We start from the raw sequence: 24,123 nt of genomic DNA on the forward strand, positions 1-24,123 counted from the left end.
GATCGGGAAGAAAGTGGGCCAGGGGCTTCAGTAAGCACAGAGTAAGTTGCCCCAGTATCTAAAAGGAAATCGATGGATTGGCCCCCCACAACTATTAATACCAAGGGTTCCTCAGGTGTAATTAGGACGGGAGCTTGTGTGGGGACCCCCAGGCACCTTCAGTCCTGATCGTCTTGAGAGTCCGACCCCGGAGACCTACGCCTCTGGGGGCAGTCTCTCTTCCAGTGTGGTCCTTTGCAGACCGGACATGGAGCCGGGGGCGGCTTAGGTGCCTGAGGGCAATCTTACTTGAGGTGCCCCTCCTTTCCACAGTTAATAGCAAGCCCATCCCTTTTCACCTGGGTCCCTCTGGGCATTTTTCTCCGGCTGCTTAAGAGTGTTTTTCATAGCCATTGCGAAGGCTTCCGCCTTTTTCTTTGTCTTTCTTTGCCTTTCTTTCTTTTCCTATATTCCCTACCGTAATAGACCATCTGAGCCAGTTGTAACATAGTATCTAAAGACTGATTTGGTCCAAACGCTCGTTTTTGTAGCTTATGGCGGATATGTGGAGCCGACTGAGTGATAAATCTATCTTTTAAGATCACTTTTTCTTTTTCACTTTTGGGATCAATCTCAGTGAATCTGCGAAGAGCTTCTCTTAATCTATCTAGGAATTTACCAGGAGTTTCCTTCTCCTCCTGTTCTATGTCTGCCAATTTGCTATAGTTTAAAGGCTTAGAACGTGCCTGCCTGAGTCCTTCAAGAACACATCTGACAAAATGGCTCTGATCCCATCTTCCTTTAGCTGCGTTGTAGTCCCAGTCTGGTTCTATAATTGGGACCACCTGATTCCCAGTGGGGAGGGCCGCTATCTCGTCCTCCCTCTTCCCTACTGATTCATTACCAAGCCATTCATCTCCAAAAGTAACCGCTTTTCCCTTGTTCCTTACAGAACCGGTCTAATTGTAAAACAGTATCATACTTAAGAGACCCTCCAACTGGCCATCGTTCGCCTACCGTGGCCACGCAGTATCGCATAGGAAGACCAGGTGTGCCTTCTTTAAGCCCTTGGGATCGAATCTATCCCAGTTTTTCAGGATACAGTTCAAAGGAGTGAGGCTGGAATCGTTAGCTCCCATCTGTAAGAGAGAAAAAAGCGATCAGCGCCATTTTTCTACTGGAGGTGTCCCTCCCTGCTGTAGATAGGGGTGTAGACAGACTTTACACCAAAAGCTTTCCCTTCCTGGTCGGACTTTGTCTGTCCCTTACTGACGCAGGCGCCGTCTCGACCCTCTCGGTTCTACCACCGAGACGGGGTGGGGATGTACCAGGGGTAGACCTGATAGCATCTCTACCTGACATCCAGCTCTTCACCTTTAACCTTGCTTGCCTCTGATGCCACCCGGGGTGCAATCAGAGTAACCCTCCGGAATGCCTCCCAAGCTGAGACCACTGGGGAAAACATTCATCACCTGAGTACCTGTGCACGACCCTGAGTATATTCCTGAACACAATAAGACCGGTATGAACATAACGCTGGGATGTTCTCTTCAAGCATCACCACACCAGTATGAGAGCCTCCTCTGGTCCACTAAGAGCCAGCGTTACCAAAGGAAAAAAACCCACTTCAGTCCCAATCTGAGTAACCTTTAACCTCCGAGATGTTCTTGGGGCTAAAGCTCCATCTAGCTTCCAAACTTTCGATTCCTAGCGAGGCTAGGCACTTTCTTGACTACCAATCCAAGTTTGCCACAGTACACAGTAACAGTATAGATCACAAGTCCCTTGAAAGTCTATGATTGCGGGGGACCGCCCGTAAAGGGTTAAGTCTTGGGAGCTGCTCGGCAGGTATGCAGAGCCTTAGGCATTGTTCCTAAGCTCCCTGTCCCGCCACCCTTGAAGAATTTTTATAGCCCTTAAGGTCAGGATGTCTTGCAACATGTCATAGAAGATAGATTACTTAGTATACTCTGTACACAATGGTAAGGGTCTAGTGATTGTATCCTGAGGTTAAAAAATAATCTTGTACATGTCTTAAGTCACGTACATTATCCTATAAATACTATAGCCTAATAAAGAAAGGCATCAGCCAATTGTGGTCTGATCCTCTCAACCCCATCTTTTGTCTCTCTCTTATTTTTCTTAGCGGGGACGCTCCGTTCTCTCCCTGTGCAGGTGCAACTCTTGCTTGTGCTGGCCGCGGCATATGATCTGATAGATTAGGTTAGTACTTCTAATTTCCAAGGAGTTACGAAATGATCAAAGAGACCGAAAGGTTTGACCGAGAAAGGAGAGTTCGGTCCACATGCTTTGCCCATTTCTGGTCGGTTCCCAAAAGAGACATTGGGTGCCTCTTGGCCTTGGCAGGTCGGTAGAAACCCCCAACAGGTTTTTGCCATAAGCCGTATGAGATCACCATGGAACCGCAGAGCAGGGCTCCTCACTTGCTTCGCGCAGGGCATGTCATTCATTCGCACAAGCACACCGTAAAGTTAGTAAAGCACAGCAGAAAACGTGTTCGCTAAGAGAACAAAGAACTAGAGCTCCAAGCATCCTTACCTTGTCCTGAAGGATCCCGGACGAGCCTCCAAGATGAAAGGTTGTTGTTGAATTACGACGCCGGGATTCTTGGCCCCCGGAGGAGAAGAATTCAATCCGGGGCCAGAGACGAGGCTTGATCGCTCAGAGCTTCTGTGTAACAAAGTTTTATTAAAGTATAAAGGAGATAGAGGAGGCTTCTGACATAGGCATCAGAAGGGGGCAGAAAGAGTACCCCCCTGCTAGTCTTTAGCTGGATGTTATACAGTCACCAGCAGTCTGTTAATGAAAGAAAGGAAATGTCTCAAACTTAGAATGGCACCAGGCCCCTCACCCATAAGATGTATTTTGGGATAATCTTGGCTCCAAATGATTCATCTTGGGCCATAAAATGATTAACTTGCATCTTGAAGAAGGGCAGATCACCATACAAATAGTGTCATTTACATAGATTAGAGGAACAATATCGGAGTATAACACACTGGTTTATCAAGTAGGTTCTGAGCCCAAAAGGCGGAACCAACTGAAGACAGAGTTTGGGGTAAATGCATAGTACATTAGCATAGCTTAAGATAAACATTTCCCTAAGAAAAAGGCATTGGTTAACTTCAGGTGAAACCAGGTATCATTATGACAACACAGAATTTTAAGAGAAACCTCCTTTTAAATTTGTATAGAGAAGGAAAAAAATATCGCTAGTTTGTTTCCTCCTGCCGATTAAGAGAGATAAAATGTCTGACACTTGCAGGCTATTTCCTCCATTTGGAGACCCCTGGCCTTCCTGCCTGTTACCCTCTCAAAAGTTATGCATGTTTTATTCACTCATATATACCCAATGCCAAGCACATAGACTATGACTGGCAAATAACTATTGACTGAATGAATAACTAACCCTAACCCAAACAATGACAAATTTGGCCCTCTGCATTCTTCCACTTGCTCTTCAGTGACTTATTCCTTGGTTTCAACAACATTCCCTTCCTTCCTTGTGATATCGTTCGAGGAGGAGCCTAGTATGGCAGTTCTTTGTTCAGGCTCTAGAAACAGACAAACCCATTTTCAAACAACAGAAACCCACTTCTACTACCTACTAGGTGAACAATTAGTTTCACCTCTAGCCTCACTTTCTTTACTGGTAAAAGGGATAATAGTATTACCCTGGAGAGCCGTTATGAGGCTTAAAGCAAACAGCATATGAAGCATGTAACCCAGTAGCTGGGGAGATGCTGGTTCAATGGTAAAGAATCCTCCTGCCAGTGCAGGAGATGCAAGAGACGCAGGTTAGACCCCTGGGTCAGGAAGATCCCCTGGAGAAGGAAATGGCAACCCACTCCAGTATTCTTGCCTGGAGAATCCCCTGGACACAGAAGCCTGGCAGACTACAGTCCATAAGGTCTCAAAGAGTCAGACACGATTGAGCGCATATGCACGACAATGACAGAACCTGGTCAGCACTGAGTCAAGTTGAAACATCACATACAGTTACTTAACTGCAGCCCTGTTTAAGCTGTGTATTTCTCCAAATATTAAATGACCCACTACTATCACCCCACTGCCACCACACACACACACACACATGCACAACGTGGTTTTCAACCCATTTTGCCAGTCCCTTGGAGATTCTGAATGGGACAAAGTAGGTGATTAAATAGTTAATCCCATTTGGGTACTGTAAAACAGGAAGAGTGTGCGAGACTCCTCTAAGTTAATGATTCCTCAAGAAAGTAGTTTTGGGCTTCCTTGGTGGCTCAGCAGGAAAGAATACAAAAGCCAATGCAGGAGACGTGGGTTGAATCCTTGGTCCAGGAAGATCCCACATGCCTCAGAGCAACTAAGACTGCACTCCCCAACAAGAGAAACCACAAAAATGAGAAGACAGCACACCATGACCAGAGAGTAGCTCCCGCTCACTGCAACTAGGGAAAAGTCTTCACAGCAATGGAGACCTAGCACAGCCAAAAATAAATAAATACAATTATTAAAGAAGAAAGAAAAGAGAAAGCAGGTTTGCTTAAGTACAAAACCAAGCAGAGCTGATTAACAACAAGACCATGCAAGAGAAACACGAGATATGCCCCCAAACAATAACACAACGGTGGCATGAGACCCACATCCTGCCCAGTGGGCTCAGTAAGCTAGGACACACTCTCTGTATATATTAAAAACAATAATTTGTGAACCTAGCTTGACAGGTAGGGACAACAATACTCCCCTTCTCAGCCTGGAGTAGGAACTGATGATGGAAGCATGAGGCCTACTCAAGAAAGACAAAGAAGTTCTTCTCCCCCTCCCCACTCTCCTTTGATTATAAAACTGTAGCCCAGTAAGTTCTGGGGGTGTGGCACCCCTCCTCTCCTACCTGCTTGTAAGCCTCGCAAACATCCTACTCTATATCCATCTTATCCATCACTTTGCCTCTCGCTGAATTCTTTCTGTGCTGAGACATAAAGGACTGTGGTACTAGAACTCTTTGGAGCCCCTCAAAATGACACCAAATGGTTTCAGTTCTATAACTATTTGATCATATTAGTTTTATTTTGCTAAAAACATAGTTACCTTGGGAAGGAGGAAGATACTGACAAAGTGGCAGTCAGGGTCCCCATTCATTTCCAACAAGAGCAGATTCACTTTGATTTCTTTTATAAATTGGAGTTATTTGAAGATTTAAAAGAAAAAAACCCTGTTAAAGTCAAAGCTTGAAACCCATGATCCTACAGGACATCACTTCTCCTCATCTGTTTTAGTGCAGTCATAGAGACATCTGGTCTACTCCTTGCTGGTAACTAGCTAGGGTGCCACAGACAAATCAGCCTCTCTGCCCTAAGCTCCCTATTCCACAAAATGTGTAGTTTAGAAAGATAATGTCTAAGGTTCATGTTTTCCTATTAGTTTTATTTCTAGAAATCAAAAAAACTCATCCAGAAAAGTTGTTTTGAATAGCTTGATGAATTAAAACTTTCTCACCATTTAACTCCAATAAACATTTAGCTCCAATATCCTGGGACACAATATGTACACAATATGCACAAAATAAGTGTGTTGAATGTTAAACAAGTGAATGAATGATTTACTTGCTAATTAAAGTGGTGATAGACCTTCATGGGTCCCTACTTTGCTCAAATGAGTTGTGGTGGGATATGGCGGTTCTTTTCTACCTGCTGAGGGCTCTGGGAAAGTGACAAGAGCATAATTCAGGAGACTGAACTCCAAATGACTAGGAATACGAATTCTGGGTATCCCGCTTGTCTTGCCTACCAACAGACTGTGAATCCAATTAACCTATCAGTCTTTATATCTCTCAAGCTTATGTCAAATCCATCTCTATTTGCTAACACAGTAGGTCAACCCAGCATCCTCTATTCTCACAATAGCCTCCTTAGGGTCTCCCTACTTCCACTCTTGTTACTTCCAATCTCTTCTATTAATAATTAGGTGTTAAAGATGGTAACCACGACACTATATGCAAGACAGCAAAAGAGACACGAATATAAAGAACAGACTTCTGGACTCTGTGGGAGAAGGCAAAGGTGGGATGATTTGAGAAAATAGCACTGAAACATGCATATTACCATATGTGAAAGAAGCAGTCCAAGTTCAATGCATGAAACAGGGCGTCAAAGCCGGTGCACTGGGACAACCCTGAGGGATGGGATGTGGAGGGAGGTGGGATGGGGAGGGAGGTGGGAGGTGGGTTCAGGATGGGAGACACATGCACACACGCTGATTCATGTCAATGTATGGCAAAAACCACCACAATATTGGAAAGTAATTAGCCTTCAATTAAAATAAATAAATTAATTTAAAAAATAATTAGGTGTTCATCCTCCATCACTAGAACTTGTTTGCGTCTTTCAGGGCACTAGCACACATTTGGTTTCTTTTGTTTCTCTCACTAGACTCTGAGCCCTATGAAGTCAGAGACCTTTCTATTCACCCCCTCTTATGCAGCCCATCCCCATACCCCACCTAGTGTGTAGCACCTGGATGCCTTTCCATAAATGGTCAATGAATGAATGCGTGTGAATTCTCAGTCTCAGCGACCCTGTCTTAATTCACCTTTGGGTTATCAGGACCGAGGGCTATGCCTGGTGCCAAGCAGGTACTGCATAAATACTTGTTCCACGTTTGGGTCAACTGAAGAAGGGAGGACTCTCCTCTCTACGTTATAAACAAAGCTGAATTATCACTCTGCCAGTTGCTTGACTGTGACCCTGGCCTTCATTAACTGACAAATGAGCTAATTTCACAGGGTTGCTTTACGATGCGCTCTGTTTGGTGAAGGGCTTTGCAGAATGTGTGACATGGTGTATACTCATAACATTCCCAGTAGCAGTGGTGGGAGGTCCAGGGAAGAAGTCTAGAAGTGGAAGGGGCGGGGCGAGAAGCTTGGTGCAGATAATGCGTTCTGAGACTGCGCGCCTCTTGGCCCTCTGGGCTCGCCGTCCTCCCCTCCCCCACCAGCCGCCGTCACCTGGGAAACGGGACGCGTTCGGCCGCCCGCCGACGGAAGCTAGTTTCATGGCAGCCACGAAGAAAGCAGTTTTGGGGCCGTTGGTGGGAGCAGTAGACCAGGGCACCAGCTCGACGCGCTTTTTGGTTTTCAACTCAAAAACAGCCGAACTACTTAGTCATCATCAAGTGGAAATAAAACAAGAGTTTCCTAAAGAAGGATGGGTGGAACAAGACCCTAAGGAAATCCTGCTGTCCGTGTATGAGTGTATAGAGAAAACGTGTGAGAAACTTGGACAGCTCAATATTGATATTTCCAACATAAAAGCTATTGGTGTCAGTAACCAGAGGGAAACCACTGTAGTCTGGGACAAATTAACTGGAGAACCTCTATACAATGCTGTGGTGTGGCTCGATCTGAGAACCCAGTCTACCGTTGAGAGTCTTAGTAAAAGCATTCCAGTAAATAACAACTTTGTCAAGACCAAGACGGGCCTTCCACTGAGCACTTACTTCAGCGCAGTGAAACTTCGTTGGCTTCTTAACAACGTGAGAAAAGTTCAAAAGGCAGTTGAGGAAGATAGAGCGCTTTTTGGGACCATTGATTCATGGCTTATTTGGAGCTTGACAGGAGGAGCCCATGGAGGTGTCCATTGTACAGATGTAACAAATGCAAGCAGGACGATGCTTTTCAACATTCACTCTTTGGAATGGGATAAAGAGCTCTGTGAGTTTTTTGAAGTTCCAATGAAAATTCTTCCAAATATCCGGAGTTCTTCTGAGATCTATGGCCTAATGAAAGCTGGGTCTTTGGAAGGTGTGCCCATATCGGGGTGTCTGGGGGACCAGTCTGCTGCATTGGTGGGACAACTGTGCTTCCAGGATGGACAAGCCAAAAACACGTATGGGACAGGCTGTTTCTTACTATGCAATACAGGCCATAAATGTGTATTTTCTGAACATGGCCTTCTGACCACAGTGGCTTACAAGCTCGGCAGAGACAAACCAGTATATTACGCGCTAGAAGGTTCGGTAGCTATAGCCGGTGCTGTTGTTCGCTGGCTAAGGGACAATCTTGGAATTATAAAGACCTCAGAGGAAATTGAAAAACTTGCTAAAGAAGTAGGTACCTCCTATGGTTGCTATTTCGTCCCAGCCTTTTCAGGCCTATATGCCCCTTATTGGGAGCCCAGTGCCAGAGGGATCATCTGTGGGCTCACTCAGTTCACCAATAAATGCCATATTGCTTTTGCTGCACTAGAAGCTGTTTGTTTCCAAACCCGAGAAATTCTGGACGCCATGAACCGCGACTGTGGAATTCCACTCAGTCACTTGCAGGTGGACGGAGGGATGACCAACAACAAAATTTTGATGCAACTGCAAGCGGACATTCTGTATATCCCGGTAGTGAAGCCCTCGATGCCGGAAACAACTGCCTTGGGAGCTGCCATGGCAGCAGGGGCTGCAGAAGGGGTCGGCGTGTGGAGTCTTGAGCCTGAGGATTTGTCAGCTGTCACAATGGAGCGGTTTGAACCTCAGATCAACGCCAAGGAGAGCGAAATTCGTTATTCCACATGGAAGAAAGCTGTGATGAAGTCCATGGATTGGGCTACTAAGTCTTCAGAAAATGGTGACACTGGCATCTTCAGTAGTCTACCCTTGGGCTTTTTTGTAGTGAGTAGCATGGTAATGTTAATCGGAGCCAGGTACCTCTCAGGTGTGCCATAAACAATACCAACTCCTGGATCCCAAAGATCTTGACCTAAGGAGAGAATTCAGTGATTCTGTCTCTTAATGTGGTGACACTATTCATAGACTCTGATTTTATTTATAAGCCACTTGCTGCATGACCCTCTAAGTAGACCTGTGGCTTGAAATAAAGAAAATGGGGCAGAAAAAAAAAAAAAAAAGTGATTTCTCAATTAGGGGGAAAAAAAACCAAACCCAGCAAGGTTTGCATACAAAAAGTCACAAACTACTCCCCTGAACTACTCAGGTGTTGTTGTTTTTTACCAACTTTCTATTAAAATGTTGAAGGAGAAAGGGGCATGGTGGGGGGATTGGTAGTCAATTATGTTGATTCGCCCTGTTCCAAACTCCCTCTAGCAATGACTTGACAGCTACCTCCCACTTGGTGTTGGTCAACTCTACAGTAAGATTTATAAAGAAGTGTGTGCTCACAGAATGAGGCACAATCTGTTATTTAGTTGCAAAGCTGTGTCTGACTCTTTTGCAACCCCATGGACTTTAGCCTACTAGGCTCCTCTCCATGGGATTCCCCAGGCAAGAATACTGGAATGGGTTGCCCTTTCCTTCTCCAGGGGATCTTCCCCACCCAGGGATCCAACCTGTGTCACCTGTATGGGCAGGCAGATTCTCTACCACTGAGCCACAAGGGAAGCCCGAGGCACAATTTAGAATCACTCCATTTATTTAACATATCATAAATGGAATCCTTCCGTGGCAAATCTTAGGGTAAAGACTTGAACCCTAAAGACAGCCTGCAAGGGTCTGATTCTTGGCCACTGTTTTTGCGTCATTTCACTACAATCTCCTTGTTCTCTGAGTTCCCATTATATTGGTCTTTAGTTTCAGCCAAAGGACCTTTGCACATGTGCTTCCCTTTGCTTGAGTTAGATTCACCTTTATAATTAACGTCAAGGTCACTTCTTCTGAGACTGATCCTCCAGTCTAAGTCCTAGAACCTTCTCATTCATTCACAGTAGGGTTTCACTTTGCAATTACACAGCCAATGGCGTAGTTAATTTTTCTTGTTTCTCTCCCCGCCCCACCCTCCAATCCCAATTTGTACTGAGAGCAGGACTGATGAAGGAGCTAGTGTATCCTCAGCGCCCAGATTGGTTCCCGCAAGTAGTAGGTATTCAATAAATGTTCATTGAATGAGTAAGCGAAAGGTTTCCTGGACAGGTGTAGGAACCTGAGACACAAAGCTGAGGAGTCCCCCAGAGTTTGGGAGTGGTGTGGGGGACACAGACCAATAAACAGATGGGTACCAAGCTTCAGAGAAGCCAACTCTTGCTCCTACCTCCAGCTGGTGGGAGAGCCTAACCCTTCGCCAGCTGCAGACACTTTAGGAGGAAGAGGTGGGTTTAAGGGCGGATACTGAAGCCGGGCGCACCGTAATCGATCTCTAAACAACGGTCAGGGTTCGGTGGAGACCCCCGGGTTTCTAGGCTAATTGCAGGAACCCGAGTTGCCGGGCTTGGACAGGTTGCCAGCTGACCCCGCTTGCCGACCTTTGTGCCCAGCGTTGCGCTCTCTCCTCGGCGCCCTGGCGAGTCAGCCAATGCGCTCCGGGCGCCGCAGCTGCTCCCGAGCCCCGACGCTCGTGATTTGTTAGCCCCCAGCCTCAGCCCCGGCGCGCCCTCCCACCCAAGACCAAGACCAGTCCGCGCCCAGTCCCGGGCGGTCACCGCCTCCTCTGCCCCCGAGGGCCTCACACCTGCAGGCGCAGCGGAGCAACGAGGTCCTAGGCGACCGCGCTCGGCGCAGCCTTCGCTCGCCACGGCCTTCGCTCGCCACCGCCGGACCATGAAGGTGGAGTTTGCGCCGCTCAACATCCCGCTGGCGCGGCGGCTGCAGACCGCGGCGGCGATGTATTGGGTGCTGTCCTTCCTGATGCTCGGTAAGGACGCCTGGCCGCGCAAGATCCGGGCGAAACCGCGCGGTGCTTGGGGCTCCGTCTGCTCCTTTCCGGACCGTCGTTGTCGGAAAGTCCAGGGACGTCCTTAGACTCTCCAGCCCCACACCCTTTGTAAGCCTAATCTGGCAGGTCACACGGGGCGTGGGTAACTAATTTGGGATTCCCCTCTTTGATTCATCCTTTCACGTGAAGCTCGTAGCGAACGAATGATTTTCGACTTAATTTTCCCCAGTGCTGTTTTTAAAAATCGAGGCGTACCTTTACCCCAAGTAAAAGGCCCAGATTTACGGCTCGATGGGTTTACGGCTCGATGGGTTTTGACACATGTATACATCGCGACCCAAGCAAGCTGGAAGACATGGCACTTAAGCCTCTCGAAGTAGACAAACCCGTTTCTTGAATTACGGGTTCGGAAACGGACTCAATGCCCAAGGATCTGAAACCTGATCCCTTCCTTCTCCCCACTCTAAGGACAAATATCTGGGTTAGCTTCTCCGTGTTAAAGGTTTCCGGGATGAGGAAAGGTACCTTGCTGCGGATCCACGACATACTAGTTGAGCTGGGAGGTCTCTGCCTGTAAATAATTCAACCCAGGAGAATGTTGTCCTAGCCGGCTCTTAAATTAAGCCCAGGTAGGAATGCACAGGAGCCAGCCACTAGATGGGGCAGAGGGCTTACCTGTGCGCCTTTCCTCCGGATGTTTGTTCTGCTGTTGTAAAGGGGTTGAGGGGGTCAGCGTAAAGGGGGCTGGTATGAGCACAGGAATTATTGGAAACCAAACCGCTCAGACACGGGTGAGCGACTAACACACACAGCCGCTTCAGAAGTCTAGTTATTTGTATGCTCTAAGACCATGGGTTGTACACTGGAGGCCACAGTAACAGCAATAACTCATCGCACTGTAGAGTTACAGTTGTGAACTGTCTTACATTTAGAGTGTCTTGGATCGATGGTTCTCAACCCAGGCTGCAATTAAAATGACTGGAGAAATTTCTTTAAAAAATAGGATGCCCATGGTCTCTCCGTAAGAATTTTGAATTCATTTATTTCAGAATGGAACCTGCACATGGGGACTTTTTTTTTTTTTTTTAATAAATTCTCCCAAGTGCAGCTTGAGTTTACTAAAAGAGAAAATTGAAAGCCTTAGCTGATTAAGTCCTATTTTGTTTTGCTCTTGGTCAAAGTACCATTGAGATAATAGCTACACTTATCAAGGCCTCGGTGTGTGCCAGGTGCTCTTCTGCCAGCTACCAATGGGCACGTGCTGCCTACCTCTACAGTGCTAAGACCATACACTGTTAACCATGTAATCTTCACCACAGCCCTGTGAGGTAAGGACTGTGCCTTCTTGCACTCATTGTACAGATGAAGGAACCAAGAGGTCGAGTGAATTGTTCATGGGTTAGTAGGAGGTGGAGGAGCTGGGGGCAAACCTGAGTACTCTACCCAGAGTTCCTGCTTTAACCACTCTGCTGTCCAGTTTAATGTCTTGAACCTGGAGACTGACCTCACTCACCAGTCAGCACATCTCTGATAGCCCGCTGTCTTTTCCTTCCATGGCCCTTGCCGATGCTTGTATTTGTGTACGTCTGTGGCTACTTGAGAAAGGTCTGTATTGCCATCCATAGGTAAGCAGAATTTGTCACTCTAAAATACATTTCTTTGGTTTATTAATTATTTGAAGCTGGTTATTTTCTAAAAAGCAGCAGACAAAAAACTCTGAAAACCCAGCAGGAGTTACCCTTTTGTAAGTAATGTTCACATTTATAAGAAGAATCTCGATTTGTAGTCGTGTGTCCCTTGCTGTAGGAAAGAGGATGACCAAATCTCTAGAAACCTATCAAGTGGAGAAGGGAGGGATTTATACCTGCATAAAATCTTACCCTTGTTTTTTTCCTGGTAACCTCCCATAACTGATCCTGCATACCTTCAACATCCTGCTTGTCTTTAGCTGGTAATGGTATTTAAGGTGATGGTTTCAGCCAAGTTACTTAAGTTTTCCTGGGTCCGCCTCTTTCATCCATATTATTAAAATTTTGTTTGATTTTTCTCCCATGAATCTGTCTCCTGTCAATTTAATTCTTAGACCAGCCAGAAGAACCTAGGAAGGTAGGGGAAAATGTCTTCCTCCCTGACACATCCCAGTCCATAGGCTCAGTGAGGGAGCACCCAGCATGTGCCAGGCCCAGGGAAGGCATAAATACTGCTTGAACATCTTCACTATGTCACCCATGTCTCCTATTTGTATTTACTCATGTAGGTAAATCCCCACAGCAACCCTAGAGGTAGGGGCTACCCTGAGCTCATTTTCTGAAGATAGAGCTTGGAGGTGTAGTAATTGTTGAAGGTCACAAGGTGAGTGGTAGAGCTCCACGTACCCCATCTGAGTGGATTGGACATGGCCCACCACTCCTAATTTGAATCAGACTACAGTGCCTTGACAGGCTGTTTGTTTTTTTTAACTTTTTGTTTTGTATTGGGGTAGCTGATTAATAGTGTTGTGAGTTTCAGGTGAACAGCGAAGGGACTTATCCATACACACACTTGTATCCATTCTCCCCCAAACTCCCCATCCACGCTGCCACATAACACTGAGCAGAGTTCCATGTGCTATACAGTAGGACCTTGTTGCCTGTCCATTTTAAACATAGCAGTGTGTACATGTCCACCCCAAACTCCCTAATTATGCTTTCGCCCTATGGTTCCATCTTCACCCATCCCCATCCCATAAGCAGGTAACCAAACCATAAGCTCCTTCTCAAAGTCTGTAAGTCTTGACAATTTAAATACATTTATTGCACACATTTGACATCTGTACTATTCTTTTATATTGTATATTTTGGAAATTATGAAAAATTTCAAACACACAGAAAATTAGAAATAAGTGTGTAAATTCCCATATACCCATTACTTGGATTTACAATTATTTTAACAATATGTTATACTAGTCTTATCTGTTTTGCAAAACTATTTTAAAGTGAATTGTGTATTTTAATCCAAAATACTTTAGTCTACATATTATAAAATTATGTTTTACATGTGGCATAATTAACAGTGATTGCTTAAAATCATCTAAGTCAACTTAATATTCAGCTTTCCTGAAATTGAGCCAGAAATACACTTTGGTGGGTGATTTGTTTGAATCAGAATCCAAACAAACCCCCCTGGGTTGCATTTAATTTTAAAATGTCTTTTAATTTAGAACAGTGTTGCCCTATTTGTTTTGTCAGCGAAGCACTAAAGAAGCCAGGTTATCTGTTCAGGATTCCTCTGCTGTTTTGGAGGGCTAACTTGTTCCTCAATTCTCTGTTGTTGTTCAATTGCTCAATTGTGTCCAACTCTTTGCAACCCCATGGATTGCAGCCTGCCAGGCTTCCCTATCCTTAACCATCTCCCGGAGTTTGCTCAAACCCCTGTCTATTGAGTCTGTGATGGCATCCAACCATTTCATCCTCTGTCGTCTCCTTCTCCTCCTGCCTTCAATCCCATCATCAGGATCTTTTCCAATGAATCGGCTCTTCACATCAGGTGGCCAAAGTATTGTAGCTTCGGCATCAGTCTCTGTATTTCTTCTAAAGTAGAAGTTGGAGCTAAAACCTCGATGAGATTTAGGTGAAACATTTTTGCCAGTCCTATTCCAAGGTGTTGCTGGGTGCTCATGTCGCATTATGTCAGATCCATGTAATGTCCAGTTGTCCCATTATTAGTGTCTAAGAGTGGTCAGTGAGTCCAGGTAAGAAGTAATGTGAGGGCTGGTAATTGACATGCTGCAGATAAAAGTTCCCCATTGACCATTGACGTTTCACCTAGTCTCTGTTAATGATCCTTGACTAAATTAACTTTTATTTGGGACTACAAAATGGTAATTTTCATATTATCTCATTCTTTCTTCACATATTAGCTAGAATTTACACTAGGAATAATTTTTCCTAATCATTCATGGCCATTGCTTACCCTACAATTCCTTTCTTACAGGGAAGATAAGGATAAACACTTATTTCTTTCCATTTTAATTATTTTAAAGAGTTGTAATACCTCCTTTCAATGGTGACAGAAATTTTATTAACTATGTCTTTTAAAATCTCTAAATGAAGATCTTGGAATGCATTTTTCTTTCCACCATCAGGAAATGAGTTTAAACTATTAACAATAGCACTTGAAATATATTTTTTTAAATAGCAAATTGTTTCATTTAGTCGTGCAATCAAATACTCTTTCCTTGAGATAAAGGTAAAGTGCTTGTCTTTCAATCTTACAACATTGTATTAGTTTTAGGTACACAAAGTAGTGATTTGATTTCTCTGTTGCAGAATGATTTCCACAAGTTTAGTTAACATCCATTACCACACAGTTACAATTTTTTTCTCTTATGATGAGATCTTTAAAATTTACTCTCAGCAACTTTCAGATATACAATATTATTAACTATAGTCACTATGCTATACATTACATCCCCAGAACTTTTGATTTCTAGTTTTGATTTCCATTTTTCTAATGAGAGATGTTGAACATCTTTCCATATGTTTATTACGCTATCAGTCTTTGGACAGGGAGGCCTGGTGTGCTGCAGTCCATGGGGTCGCAAAGAGTCGGACATGACTGAGCGACTGAATTGAACTGTCTTCTTTGGAGAAACGTGTGTTTAAGTCTTCTACTCATTTTTTGATCAGGTTGTTTGTTTTTCTGGTATTGAGCTGCATGAGCTACTTGTATATTTTGAAGGTTAATCCTTTGTCAGTTGTTTCATTTGCTCTTATTTTCTCCCATTCTGAGGATTATCTTTTCCCTTTGTTTATAGTTTCCTTTGCTGTGAAACAGCTTCTAAGTTTAATTAGGTCCCATTTGTTTATTTTTGTTTTCAATTTCTGTTACTCCACAGTTCAGTCACTCATTTGTGTCAGACTGTTTGAGACCCCGTGGACTGCGGCACACCAGCCCTCCCTGTCCATTGTCAACTCCCAGAGTTTACTCAAACTTACGTCCATTGAGTCAGTGATGCCATCCAACCTTCTCATCCTCTGTTGTTCCCTTCCCCTCCTGCCTTCAGTCTTTCCCAGCATCAGGGTCTTTTCCAGTGAGTCAGTTCTTCACATCAGGTGGCCAAAGTATAGGAGTTTCAGCTTCAGCATCAGTCCTTCCAATGAATATTCGGGACTGATTTCCTTCAGGATGGACTGGTTGGATCACCTTGTGTCCAGGAGACTCTCAAGAGTCTTCTCCAACACGACAATTTGAAAGCATCAATTCTTCGGTGCTCAGCTTTCTTTATAGGCCAACTCTCACATCCATACATGACCACAGGAAAAACCATAGCCTTGACTAGACGGACCTTTGTTGGCAAAGTAATGTCTCTGCTTTCTAATATGCTGTCTAGGTTGGTCATAACTTTTCTCAAAGGAGCAAGCATCTTTTAATTTCATGTCTGCAGTCACCATCTGCAGTAATTTTGGAGCCCCTAAAAATAAAGTCTGACACTGTTTCCCCACCTATTTGCCATGAAGTGATGGGACCAGAAGCCATGATCTTTGTTTTCTTAATGATGAGTTTTAAGCCAACTTTTTCACACTCCTCTTTCACTTTCATCAAGAGGCTCTTTAGTTCTTCTTTGTTTCTGCCATAAGTGTCATGTCATTTGCATATCTGGGGTTATTGATATTTCTCCCAGGAATCTTGATTCCCACTTGTGCTTCATCCAGTCCAGCATTTCTCATGATGTGCTGTGCATATAAGTTAAATAAGCACGGTGACAATATGCAGCCTTGACATACTCCTTTCCCGATTTAGAATCAGTCTGTTGTTCCATGTCCAGTTCCAACTGTTGGTTCTTGACCTGTATATAGATTTCTCAGGAGGCAGGTCAGGTGGTCTGGTATTTCCATATCTTGAAGAATTTTCCATGGTTTGTTGTGATCCACACAGTCGAAGGCTTTGGCATAGTCAGTAAAGCAGAAATAGATGTTTTTATGGAAGTCTCTTGGTTTTTTGATGAGCCAACACATGTTGTCAATTTGATCTCTGGTTCCTCTGCCTTTTCTAAATCCAGCTTGAACATCTGGAAGTTATCGGTTCACGTACTATTGAAGCCTGGCTTGGAGAATTTTGAGCATTACTTTACTAGCATGTGAGATGAGTGCAATTGTGTGGTACTTTGAGCATTCTTTGGCATTGCCTTTCTTTGGGATTGGAATGAAAACTGACCTTTTCCAGTCATGGCCACAGCTGACTTTTCCAAATTTGCTGGCATATTGAATGCAGCACTTTCACAGCATCATCTTTTGGAATTTGAAATAGCTCAACTGGAATTCCATCAACGCCACTAGCTTTGTTTGTAATGATGCTTCCTAAGGTCCACTTGACTTCACATTCCAGGATGTCTGGCTCTAGGTGAATGATCACACCATCGTGATTATCTGGGTCGTGAAGATATTTTTTGTACAGTTCTTCTGTGTCTTCTTGTCACCTCTTCTTAATATCTTCTGCTTCTGTTAGGTCCATACCATTTCTGTCCTTTATTGTGCCCATCTTTGCATGAAATATTCCCTTGATATCTCTGATTTTCTTGAAGAGATCTCTAGTATTTCCCATTCTGTTGTTTTCCTCTATTTCTTGCACTGAGCTCTGAGGAAGGCTTTCTTATCCCTCTTGCTATTCTTTGGAACTCTGCATTCAAATGGGTATATCTTTCGTTTTCTCCTTTGCTTTTCACTTCTCTTCTTTTCATAGTTATTTGTAAAGCCTCCTCAGACAACCATTTTGCCTTTCTGCATTTCTTTTTCTTGGGGGTGGACTTGATCACTGCCTCCTGTACAATGTCACGAACCTCCATCTATAGTTCTTCAGGCACTCTATCAGATCTAGTCCCTTGAATTTATTTGTCACTTCTACTGTAAAGCAGAGACATTACTTTGTCAACAAAGGTCTGTCTAGTCAAGGCTATGGTTTTTTCCAGTGGTCATGTATGGATGTGAGAGTTGAACTATAAAGAAAGCTGAGGGCTGAAGAATTGATGCTTTTGAACTGTGGTGTTGGAGAAGACTCTTGAGAGTCCCTTGGACTGCAAGGAGATCCAACCAGTCCATCCTAAGGAAATCAGTCCTGAGTATTCATTGGAAGGACTGATGTTGAAGCTGAAACTCCAATACCTTGGCCACCTAATGCAAAGAACTAACCCATTTGAAAAGACCCTGATGCTGGGAGGGATTGGGGGCAGGAGGAGAAGGGGATGACAGAGGATGAGATGGTTGGATGGCATCACCAACTCAATGGACATGGGTTTGGGTAGACTCCGGCAGTTGGTGATGGACAGGGAAGCCTGGTGTGCTGTCATTCATGGGGTTGCAAAGAGTCTGGGTGACTGAACTGAACTGAATGGTCTAGTAGTTTTCCCTGCTTTCTTCAATTTAAGTCTGAATTTGGCAATAAGAAGTTCATGATCTGAGCCACAGTCAGCTCCTGGTCTTGTTTCTGCTGGCTGTATAGAGCTTCTTCATCTTTGGCTGCAAAGAATATAATCAGTCTGATTTCGGTACTGACCATCTGGTGATGTCCATGTGTAGAGTCTTCTCTTGTGCTGTTGGAAGAGGGTGTTTGCTATGACCAGTGTGTTCTCTTGGCAAAATTCTGTTAGCCTTTGTCCTGCTTCATTTTGTACTCCAAGGCCAAACTTGCCTGTTACTCCAGGTGTATTTCTTGACTTCCTGCTTTTGCATTTCAGTCCCCTATGATGAAAAGACATCTTTTTTTGGTGTTAGTTAGTTGTAGGTCTTGGAGAAGGCAATGGCACCCCACTCCAGTACTCTTGCCTGGAAAATCCCATGGACAGGGGAGCCTGGTAGGCTGCAGTCCATGGGGTCGCAAACAGCCGGACACGACTCAGCAACTTCGCTTTCACTTTTCACTTGCATACATTGGAGAAGGAAATGGCAACCCACTCCAGTATTCTTGCCTGGAGAATCCCCGGGATGGAGGAGCCTGGTGGGCTGCCATCTATGGGGTCACACAGAGTCGGACACCACTGAAGTGACTTAGCAGTAGCAGTAGCAGTTGTAGGTCTTCATAGAGCCACTTAACTTCAGCATCTTTGGCATTAGTGGTTGGAGTATAGACTTGGATTACTGTGATATTGAATGGTTTGCCTTTATATGAACTCAGATCATTCTGTCATTTTTGAGATTGCACGCAAGTACTGCAGACTCTTGTGTTTACTATGATGGCTACTCCATTTCTTCTAAGGGATTCTTGCCCACAGTAGTAGATATAATGGTCATCTGAATTAAATTCACCCATTTGGATCCACTTTAGCTCACTGATTCCTAAAATGTCAATGTTCACGCTCGCCATCTCCTGTTTGACCACTGCTAATTTACTTTGATTCATGGACTTAAGATTCCAGGTTCTGTGCAATATTGTTCTTTACAGCATCAGACTTTATTACCTCCAGAACTCTGCATTGTTTCTGCTTTGGCTCAGCCTCTTCATTCTTTCTGGAGTTATTTCTCCGCTCTTCTCTAGTAGCATATTGGGCACCCACCAACCTGGGGAGTTCGTCTTTCACTGTCACATCTTTTTGCCTCTTCATACTGTTCATGGTTCTCAAGGCAAGAATGCTGAAGCGGTTTGCCATTCCCTTCTCGAATGGACCACATTTTGTCAGAACTCTCCACCATGACCCATCTGTCTTGGGTGGCCCTACATAGCATGGCTCATAGTTTCATTAAGTTAGATAAGACTGTGATCCATGTGATCAGATTGGTTAGTTTTCTGTGATTGTGTCCAAATCCAAAGATGCTGTACTATGACCTGACTGACTCATTTGAAAAGACCCTGATGCTGGGAAAGATTGAAGGAGGGAAGAGAAGGAGATGACAGAGGATGAGATGGTCAGATGGCATCACCAACTCAATGGGCATGAGTTTGAGTCAACTCCAGGAGTTGGTGATGGACAGGGAGGCCTGGCATGCTGCAGTCCCTGGGGTCTCAATGAGTCAGACATGAGTGAGCAACTGAACTGACCTATGACCTAATCCAGAGGCCCTATTCATATTTCACCAGTTGCCCCACTAATGTCCTTTATAGCAAAGGAATCTACATGTATTAAATTACATCTTTTTAATCTCCCTTAATTTGGAAGATTTTGAGGGAGTACGTTTTAATGTTCACTCTAGTGATTTGTACTGGATTCTTGGACTTACATGAACACTATTTGCCTCTTCTATCATGGATTATCTTTGTGGTTTTTAGTTTGTAGCTATACAATTATTTGTTTCTTTTGTCCTTCAGCTTGTAAAGCTTTCTGAAATAGTATGAAAATGGGACTGGTTTCAACTGAATCCTTGTTATAATTTGATTTCACTGGGCAAAGAAACAGTTCCAATAATGAATTCGTCTTTAACCAAGAAAAGTGTGAATCCTTATAAGTAGGTACTTTTAAAAGGCAATATAGAGCAGACCCACATATGAGGAATATTAGGGTGCAAAATTCTTCAAGGGTTTCTTAGATTTGTGTTTTAGCATCATCCTCATCCTAAGAAACTCTGGAAGTGAAGTTTTTTTAAAGCAAGAATTTTAAAAATTAGAGGAATGTTAAAATTGCAGTGTTATACTCAGCAGATGGCACTGATTGATGTTTTGAAACACAATGCCTCAGGAATAAAAAGGAAAAGAATGTGATGTGCTAAAGGATTTGTTTGCCTCTGAATTCTCTTCTTTCTCTATACTATGCTAAATGGCTAAAATAAGTGTAGAAATAGTTTTTATGGGGGTAAAGGAAAACTTCTTAGATACAAGTAAGATACAATATTTGAATATTTTAAATAATTTCTTAATATTGGTCACTGGTCACTATTTAATGCAAATAAATAAACTTCCACAAGTTTTCAGTGTTTTTCTGATGAGATTTGTTCATGTTAATTTAATAAAATCATGTTAAAGATGAAAATATTCTTACATAAGTAGACTTATTCTGCAGTTTCATTTACTTTTTTTCCCTTTAGTGGAATCATTTTATTTAATTTTTTAAAAGAAGTTTTGATTATAAGATAATTCATGCTAGTTATTAGAAAATAGAAGAACTTTTAGAAGAGACTAGAGAAAGTCCATTTTCTCACCCAGAGATACCTATTGTAAATGTTTTGTCATATTCCTTTCCTTTTATTTACCTGTTTTAAAAATTTTTATCAAGATAATATAAGCACTGGGAAATAAAAAAACTGGGTTTAGCCATATGAAACTGGTATTTATAAAGGTCTCAAACAGTTAGTGGTGGCTGATAACTAACATTTATTTGGGAGTTTCCTATATGCCACTTTTACCAAAACTAGGTTCAGCTGGTAAGCCAATAATTCAAGAGACAAGTGTCAGAAGAAAGGAAAGGTTCTTCAATAAAGAAAGCCAGCACCTGGGAGAAGGTGGATTCGTGTCCAGAGACCAGCTCTGAAGATTGTGCTCAGCCATGATGACTCTTAAAGGGGAAAATGTGGGAGGGGAAGCATCCCAGTGAATCATCCAGGCAGGAGGTTGAGTTTTACATCATTCTCCTTGAGGACAGGCTGGCTGACTCTTCAGATAGTATCTTGCCTGTATGATCTGCCTGCAGTATTGCTTGGGGGTAGAGAGCTAGTTATTTTGTTAATTGTGTAATTCTTCATTTGCGCTTCTTTTTATCTAGGGAAAGGATCAACAGGTGAGGCAAAGCATGGTGTGCATTCAGGAGAGCCTAAGTCTGGAGTTAGTTTCAGTGGCTTAGTGATCTCATTCCTATAATTAGGTTCTTTTAAGGTTAGAAGGGGACAGAACTGGGTGAATAGGAAAGGGGCAAAACAGCTGCTCTCACCATCATTGTTCTTTTATTATTCTTGTTGTTCTCCTTTTGTTTACTAAATTTTTTTGGTCACACTGTGGCAGGGCAAGTGTGGTACCTCAACCACTGGAACAAAGTTGAGAATGGATAGGAGCTGGGAGATAAAGTCAGCACAAGATTAGTGACTCAGCACATAATAAAGAAGAAAGAGGCAATGCTACTCCTTAGAGTAGCAGTAATGGCTGGCATTTTTTGAGCGTTTACTCTGTGCCAGGCTTTACGTCTCTGTGCTCTTCCCCATTGATATCTTTTTCTTTTTATAATTTTAAAAAAAATCTGACACATAGCATAGACATGTGGGCTTCCCAGGTGGCGCTAGTGGTAAAGAAAATCCACCTGCCAATGCAGGAGACATAAGAGAGACAGGTTCGATCCCTGGGTCTGGAAGATCCCCTGGAGGAGGGCATGGCAACCCACTCCAGTATTCTTGCCTGGATAATTTCATGGACAGGAGCCTGGTGGGCTACAGTCCATGGGGTCACAAAGAATCAGACATGGCTGAAGCGACTTTGCAGGCATGCACAGCATTGACATAAAAAGAAAATGTGTAGCTTAGCTTAATGTATTACTTAAAGGCAAATATTCTTGTCACTATTGCCCAGGTCAAGTTTTATCAGTTCCTGCTGCATCTATTTGAGTCTACATCATTAGGTGCACAAATAATTAGAACTGCTCTGCCGTGAAATGTTCAAGAAGTGGTAGATGAGCTAAGGGACAGAGTTTCTTCTCTTTTATTTCTATCTCTGGCAATAGAGTTCCTGAAAATGAAGTTTCTCAGTGGAATGCGCCCTTTACATGGGCATATGATGAATAACCACTCAATCAAGGTGAACACTTGTAGTAGGAACTTTTCTGCATCCGTCTTGTCAACGACAGTTCCTCCACATTGGGGGTGCAGTGGGGTGTTGGGGTAGGGTCATGGGCTTTGATAATGGACCTTGAATTTAGATGGGTCAGCCACTTACAATTTGTGTGTCTTGAGCAATTCACTTAACCTCCTTAAGCTGCAATTTTCCCTACTATAAAAAGTACATTAGCTCAATGTTATGTAATACCCTAAAAAGGAAAAGCATTTGAAAAAGAATAGACACAAGTATTGGGCTTCCTAGGTGGTGCTAGTGGCAAAGAACCTGCCTGCCAGTGTGGGAGACATAAGAGATGAGGGTTCAATCCCTGGGTTGGGAGGATCCCCTGAAGGAGGAAGTGGCAACCCACTCCAGTATTCTTATCTGGAGAATTGCATGGACAGAGAAGCCTGGTGGGCTGTGGTCCATAGGACACGACTGAAGCAGCTTAGCAAGCACGCGCAAGCATGCAGACATGTATAAGTATGACTGTATCACTTTGCTGTACACCTGAAACTAATACAACATTGTTCATCAACTATATGCAAAAATAAAAAGGTAAAAAATGTATCTCATTTCTAAATTATACCGTTTTGTGAAAAATTACTTTCTAGACTTTAAAAAAACAAAGAAATTGAAGCCTGGGAAAAAAAGGGAAAAAAAACGACATTAGGAATGTTCCGGCTGCTTCTATGATGTTGTGGCTATATGAAGATTAAACTTAAAAATATTTTGGTGAAGCCCACAATATAGAAGTTGCCATATACTATACATCCAAGAAATGTTAAGTCATACTATACATTGCTGTCTTGTTACATTGTCTCAGTTGAACTGAGGCTCAGTTAAACATACTTTGAAAATATTAGATCCTCCTACCTTGGGCCACCTAATGCGAAGAACCGACTCATTGGAAAAGACCCTGATGCTGGGAAAGATTGAGGGCAAGAAGAGAAGGGGGCAACAGAGGATGAGATGGTTAGATAGCATCACTGACTCAATGGACATGAATTTGAACAAACTCTGGGAGATAGTGGAGGACAGAGGAGTCTGGCATGCTGCAGCCCATGGGATCGCAAAGAGTCAGATACAACTTAGCAACTGAGCAACGACAACAACAACAACACCTTGAACCAGTGATTGTATGTACAGTGGGCAGATTCTAACAGACCCCAGTTTCTGAGGTCTTCCCCTTTCTTACAGCAGGGGTATGCCTCGGAATTACCGTGTTCCTGATCATACGCAACTACTGGTTCCTCTACTTCCCTTACTTGACATGGCTGTACTTTGACTGGCAAACCCCAGAGCAAGGAGGCAGAAGATCCGAATGGGTCAGAAGCTGGGCCGTCTGGAGGTACTTTAAGGACTATTTTCCAATTCATGTGAGTAGAATTGTTTTACATAGTATGGTTTTGTGCTGAGAAAAAAATGCAAATGTGTTTTTATCACGTTTTTCAAGCTTTTCCCTTTTTAGAGGGAGAGAGCCTGAAATGCAGCCCAAGTTATTAAATGGAGTCTAAGCTAAATTGACAAAATGTAGCAGGCTGTGTGTGAAGGGCTCAGGACACGGTTGAAAAATGTGAATACAGCGCTCCCCACCCACCCCCGGGAGGGCTTCCCTGGCGGCTCAGATGGTGAAGAAACTGTCTGCAATGGGAGAGACTTGGGTTCATCCCTAGATCAGGAGAGACTTGGGTTCATCCCTAGATCCCTTGAGGAAGGGAATGGCAAACCACTCCAGTCTTCTTGCATGGACGGAGGAGCCTGGTGGGCTACAATCAGTAAGGTCTCAA

The 24,123-nt window shown here is 43.6% G+C and overlaps 1 protein-coding gene and 1 pseudogene across 1 annotated transcript in view; both read left to right on the forward strand.

Moving 5' to 3' along the window:
* Positions 1-7,035: 7,035 nt before the first annotated feature.
* On the forward strand, positions 7,036-8,694 carry LOC138076778 (glycerol kinase pseudogene; annotated as a pseudogene).
* A 1,824-nt stretch (positions 8,695-10,518) lies between these two features.
* The window catches only part of MOGAT1 (monoacylglycerol O-acyltransferase 1), a 29,451-nt gene continuing 15,846 nt past the window's right edge, over positions 10,519-24,123 (forward strand). The window contains exons 1-2 of the mRNA XM_068969055.1: positions 10,519-10,612; positions 23,534-23,712. Coding sequence (XP_068825156.1) covers positions 10,519-10,612; positions 23,534-23,712 — 273 coding nt within the window. The remainder of the gene's footprint in view (positions 10,613-23,533; positions 23,713-24,123) is intronic.

Source organism: Capricornis sumatraensis, chromosome 3, assembly GCF_032405125.1.
Source record: "Capricornis sumatraensis isolate serow.1 chromosome 3, serow.2, whole genome shotgun sequence".
In the NCBI taxonomy this organism is placed as follows: Eukaryota; Metazoa; Chordata; class Mammalia; order Artiodactyla; family Bovidae; genus Capricornis; species Capricornis sumatraensis.